The following is a 6076-nucleotide window of genomic DNA, read 5'->3' as shown; positions in this document are numbered from 1 at the left end:
TTATTCAGCTGTTTTTACATTATTACAATATTTACATATATATATATATATATATATATTTACAAATGAATAAAACATATTCTCTAAATCAGCATTTTCCTTAAATCCACACTTTCCTTACTGCTCTTTCTCCAACCCTTACTTAACAATGGTCCCTTTACAATGGTCCCTTTAGTCTGTTTAGTGGTTGCCAGTGGTGTGTTTAGAGCCATGGTTCCCAACCTCAAGGGGGCACCAAAGTCCACAGGGAGTGAGTGAGGCTTTGTTTGCTTTGAGGTTGTGAGGTTGTCAAAATTAGATTTGCACTTGTTAAATAAAATCATAATAACACACATAATTATCAAAATAATCAAAAATAATCACATAATCAAAAGTCTGCATATAAAACTATTTAAAAACATAATAGTTTTGGTCCTCACTCAAAACTAGTAGGCTTCTTTGTAGGCCACACCTCTGTGACCTCTCAACCTCTGTGACCCGCACTCTCAGTCAGCCAGCTCCTCCCGGCTCATCCTCATTTTCCTGCAGTCAGAGCATCACTATCTTATGAATGAAGCAACATGTCTGAGAAACGTAAGGGCTGAGGACTCCTCGGTATCAAAAAAGAAACTAAGGCTATATCTTGAGACTTACCTTAACTTTGGGTTTTATTGAAGGAGAGAACAGGACTCGGCCAGAATGTGTCATTTGTGGCGAGAAGCTAGCTAATGGAATACAGATACACTTACATCCACATATATAAATTGAACTAAAAGGGTTGTTAATTATACTAGCCAACCAGGGCGAACCTAAGAGAGAAGGAAAAAAACTATGATTGATGTTAATTTATTGAATATATTTATGAGGCCAATAATACAATTATTTAATATATTTACGATGCCAATACAAATGTGGAATGAATCACTTTATTCTTTTGGTATGTGTGTGCGGGCTAGGGAGGCTCAGCTTTTCTTAGATAAAAGTAGGGGGGGCTTCAAAGAAAAAAGGTTTGGAACCACTGTACTACAGGTTAGTTAGCTTAGTTCGGAGATATTCAAAGGTTTAGCTTTTATTGTAGCAGTTGTTAGGCTAGACTTCTGAAAACAATGGCTCAAACTTTTTCTCTTTCAAATAATTAAAAAAATAATTAGTCGTGGACAAAAGTTTAAGACCACTCTTGAGAAAATGCACTTTTTTTCTGAACACTTTGATTGCATCAGAAATTATATTGATCCGTACATAAAGTTGTAGTCACTTTAATCGACCATCACACAGTAAACATCTCATTACGCCACATTTTGCTGCGTTACTCATGGAAGTCCTGCGCAAATTGTGGTTCTTCACCAGAAAGGATGTTCTGAATGAGCAATTAGTGAGAAGTTAGAGTGTAGTAAGACTGCTCGAGGTGTCCGTGAGTGACACTTTTTTTACCTGGAAAAGGCAAAACATAGCAAAATGCGGCATAGTGAAGTGTTTACTGCACGATTGTCAATTGGAAAGTGACTAGAATAGGCCGGTGTAAGGATGACACAATCTCATGCAATCAATTTAATTTCTGATGCAGTCACTCTGCTCAGAAGAAAAAAGTACATTTTTTTTCAAGAGTGGTCTTAAACATTAGTACATGACTGTAAAACCTGTGTTGGACAGCATACACTTACATGGTAGGTTACTTATTTTGCAAAGGCCACAGTAACGGGACGGCAAAGGCACTATTATATTTTTAATTGTTAACATGGCATTGGTGTTTAGCACATCCTACTTTATTACATTTCCACTAAGTGCATTGTATTGCTGGCTATACAAATCTACAATTATGTTACCAATCTGAAAGAGACAATTTGACACTTTTGCAAGCATGTTGTTATAAGCAACTAGTACTGGTATCATCTTCAAATTCATTTTCATGGTGTATGGTCATGTGAAGGACAGAAAAACACACCTGTCATTCCAACTAGCCATGGAAATGTAACAAAAAAAACCTTTCACAGCGTTCCATCGCCAACTATATTGCCAAAATTTGACAACCCTGTTAAACCCACAGATAACGATTAATTCTAGTGCAACCCTGAAGATATTTATGGAAGAGGCAAACAACAAAACCATTTCAATTCTGAAAATAGGCCTCTTCAAAAAACAAAAGTGATGTTTACATCTTTTGAAAACATAGGACATAAAAAAACTGCTCATGAATTTTCATGTTAGCAATACATTATCAGAATATTGGTACAGCCTTAACTACCAGATTGTTAAATTGTTACATATCGCTAGAAAACATTCTTACACAACAAATATAAAAAGGTAAACAAATAAACAAAACAATGAGAACGAAAAACATTTGTAACTAACTTAATTCAAATTCTTGTCTATTGAAGCTATCAACAGGAATGCTACTGAGGACTGTCACGTCCTTGATGATCAATATGTGGATTAATGTATGCACAGACATTCTTCAGCATTTACATCTGTCAGTTAAGCACAAATGCTTCCCAGTGTTGTTTCAAACGTAGTCACGTAGTTGTCTCCCATCCGCCATGCTGTGTGCCCGGAAAGACTCGTCGTAGTTGGTCCTAGGCTTTCCTTCGGACTTGTAGACCACGCTCTGTGTTGGAGGTCTGTAGGACGTGCCCTTGTATCTGAAGGAGTCAGAATGTAATTGTAAGAATGAAGGAGGTGTTGATCACACTTTTAGGTTTGTAGCAGGCTGCCCTGTTTGGACCCAGGCCACAGAATAGCCTGTATTACACATTTTCTGTTTGTTATGTATTTGTGCTTGTCTGTGTTGAAGTGTATTTGGTACTAAAGAATAGTATGTACAGTCTGAATGCCACTGATTTTAGGCTCTTGTAATATATGATACTGGAAGCTGGTAACTGTAATGCTCCAGTGACCTTCCAGTATGCCTGTCCTGTGTTTTGTGAAAGTTAATATGTAGGTTATATTTAAATTGCATACTCGGTCAAAGTGTGGTAAGAAGCAGGTGAAGTAAAAAAAAAAAAAAAAAAAGAACTTACGGTTCATCCCGCTGTGGCATCATCCCCCTGCAGGCCAGGCACATCATGATCCCGCCAACCACCAGCACGGCGCCTCCTATCCAGCCCACGAAGAGGGCCGACCCAAATGTGTATCTAGAACAAGGGGGAGGAGTCCGTTAGCGCAGGTGGAAAATAAGCCACCATTTGGAGAAATAAGCCATTAGCAGAAGAGGGTGCCTCCGTTTTCTGTGTTCTCACCGTGGGGTGAGAGTGTTTCCGAAGCCCCCTCCTCCAATCCCGCCGAAGCCCCCTCCTCCCCCGAACCCAACCCCTGAGGAGTAGGTGGTGAAATTGAAATTGACCACAATCAGATTGGCAAAGATCGAAACTCCGGCGATGCCACAGATTCCTACAGGAGAGAAACAGATGTTGAAGCTTTTGAAATGCTTTAATTCAACGAGAAAGACTCGCTGTGAAATGTACATAAGTAAAAAATAGAACCGTAGAAGCCTTTACCTCCTAGAATGAACATGACTCCAGAGGCTAACGTCATGGTGGCTTTCACACTGTCCTCCATGTTCCCCATCCTGAGACACTTCAACGCAAAAATGGCTATGAGGGTGCCGATCGCGCCCAGCACAATCCCAACAATCATTAACGCTCGAACCGCCTGAAACAGACCTGAGAACCAGCAAACCAGAATTAGGACATAAAAAAAAAAAATGTAGTTTCAATATCATGCAAGACTAGTAGTTAGACTAGTAACAATTGAAACCAGGGAGACCTGTGAAAAAGTGATATGACACAGGTACGAGACTATGAGGGATTATTCTCCAAACACACTTCAGCCAAAAACAAAAAAATGTTTGATTTTGCTTCAAACAAATACAAAAAAAATCACCTGTAGTTTTTCTCTTATCCTAATCTTTTGCCTTCCCTATAGAAGACGACAGAAAAGAAGTTTATTTTCTTTCTTTCTTTCTTTCTTTCTGTCCCGTACATACAGCACTGTTAACTGGCAGGCAGCCATGAGTGCTTTTAATCACCAGATTAGACCGAGAGCACTTATGGAAGATGGAAAAAAGCCTTATCTGAGAAAACCTGAAGAAGTGTACATTATCAAGATCATAGAGATCTCTTACCTGGTAGTCCAAGAATAGTAAAATACGGTCTGCAGCTATCTAAGCCAGATGCTGTCGTAACGCAGGACCTCCATAAGCCATAATAACTGTATGTGCTTGTGACCACCACAAAACTGCGATCTTGCATGGCCCATATATCAATGGTGGTGGCTGCCGATATTAGAAATACACCTATACCTGACAACATAAATCCTAAGAGCTGAAACATTGTGGCAGCCATTTTAAGTGTTCGTCTTGGCAAGATCGAAGCCAACTTCACTGTGCCAGAGTCCTAAAATGAAATGCCTGCTGTCCTTCATCACAAAGTGGAAGCACACCTTGTGTTTGCTCAAAATTTAAATTAGTCTTTGTCACAGTTTCGGTCAGCAGTTGCATTTTTGGGAAAATGTTTCCGCTAACGTAATCGCCAGTCAAGGGTGTGGTCTGACTTCATGTCAGTGTTATCTCCTCTATGCCCCAGATATTTGGACAAAAATACCTGTTTCAATATTTGTTTTACCATTTTATATGAAGTTACGTGGGCTCATTTTCACAATTAGACAAGTTTTAACTTTCAACCCAAGCATCTCTGGTTTTACGTTATGCTCAAACATCACCAGTTTACTAGCTTTACTCGTCAATTTGTATCAACTTAGCTCTTCCACAGCATAATTGATATTTTTTTGATTTAAACTATTCCTGATAATGGCTTAGTAGTTCTGTAATTCAAAACCATGGACACATGCTCTTTCTCTTCCCCTTTCTCTCCCTCTCTCATATTCTCTCTGTCTTATTCTCTTTCTCTCTCTCTCTCTCTCGCTGTCGCTCTCTCTTTATCTTTCTCTGTCTTCGCCTACCCAACTCCGGGCAGTATTTTATATTTGTGCTGTTGTATTGTTTGTTTGTCTTCGCACATGTAATGTAAAGCGTCTTTGAGTATTTAGAAAAGCGCTATATAAAAATAAATTATTATTATTTATTATTATTAGTAGTAGTGGGTAGTGTTGGCTTCACATTACCTGGCAGACCCAGAATGGTGAAATATGGCCGGCACTCTGTGAACCCTGAGCTCTGCCTCACACAGTTCCTCCACAGGCCTGAGTAGGAGAAGATGGCTGTCACTGGGTTGTCATAGAGATCCTCCGTGCTCCAAGGGTCCAACGCTGTGGCGGCGATAATTCCGCCAGTCCCCAGCACTCCGAGCACAAAGCCCATAACCTGGCACATGGTGACCGCCATGGTGCGTCTTTGTTGTTGTCCTTCGTTCCTTGCGTTCCTCTGTGTCTGCTTGTGGTTGAAACTGTGGTCTGAGCGCGGCTGGAGATATCAAAAGCACTTTTCTGTGCTTTTATTTTCTTTCACTGCAAGAGCTATCTCTGCAGCTTGACTGCCTGCTTGCTATTTTGCTTGTGTGTGTGTGTGTGTGTGTGTGTGTGTGTTTGTATTAACGTGTGTGACACATTTGACCTCTGATATGGTCCACACCTCTGCATCTCTCTGTTTGCTCATGTCCATGTCATTAGGTGGCAGGGTGGGACTCCTACAGTGGACAGGGCTGCATGAGATGTGAAACCTATAAGGGCTGCTGAGGTGTTTACCGAAACTTTGATAAGGCCTCTGCTCAGTCTGAGTATCAAACAGAACGGTTCCACTTATTCCACCGATATTTCTCAACGGCTCTTTTTCCCCAATAGGGCAGAATATGTCACTCAAGGTGAATTATGAAATAGGAATGGTAGAGCGTTTCTTATGACATGTAATATCTATAGATAGGTATGGACAAAATATATTTACAATATGTATTTCCAATTGTTTCCAATGTTTATACACATGTACAGTATTGTCAACATATGGATCTGCACTGATTTGGGTAAGGTTATGGTCAAATTTATCAGAAGTAACAAATTAAGATTATCAAGCCTCAGAAAACACCTCATATTACGAGATTACGATATATATATGGGTTATGGTGCTGATATTTGATGTGTTTGGACATTGGTT

At 39.8% G+C, this 6076-nt stretch overlaps 1 protein-coding gene across 1 annotated transcript; it reads right to left on the bottom strand.

Annotated features, from left to right (window-relative positions):
- Positions 1-2360: 2360 nt before the first annotated feature.
- LOC105898252 (claudin-18) lies at positions 2361-5314 on the bottom strand. Its single transcript, XM_031574792.2, has 5 exons — positions 5095-5314; positions 3471-3635; positions 3213-3363; positions 3018-3107; positions 2361-2636 (listed from the first exon to the last, which is right to left on the bottom strand). The coding sequence occupies exons 1-5, from the start codon at positions 5312-5314 to the stop codon at positions 2480-2482; spliced, it is 783 nt and encodes a 260-aa protein (XP_031430652.1). The 3' UTR covers positions 2361-2479.
- Between the last annotated feature and the right edge of the window lie 762 nt (positions 5315-6076).

The sequence above is a fragment of the Clupea harengus genome, chromosome 10, assembly GCF_900700415.2.
Source record: "Clupea harengus chromosome 10, Ch_v2.0.2, whole genome shotgun sequence".
NCBI lineage: Eukaryota > Metazoa > Chordata > Actinopteri > Clupeiformes > Clupeidae > Clupea > Clupea harengus.
Note: the sequence above shows the minus strand (reverse complement) of the source record. Positions and strands in the feature narration are given on the sequence as shown.

Excerpts from the sequence above, each read along its gene's own strand:
- LOC105898252 (XM_031574792.2), bottom strand. The coding sequence starts at position 5,314 with ATGGCGGTCACCATGTGCCAGGTTATGGGCTTTGTGCTCGGAGTGCTG. Across the intron at positions 3,108-3,212 it reads GGAAACACTCTCACCCCACG|ATACACATTTGGGTCGGCCC; the intron begins GTGAGAACACAG and ends CCCTTGTTCTAG. Across the intron at positions 2,637-3,017 it reads ATGTGCCTGGCCTGCAGGGG|ATTACATTCTGACTCCTTCA; the intron begins GATGATGCCACA and ends TTCATTCTTACA.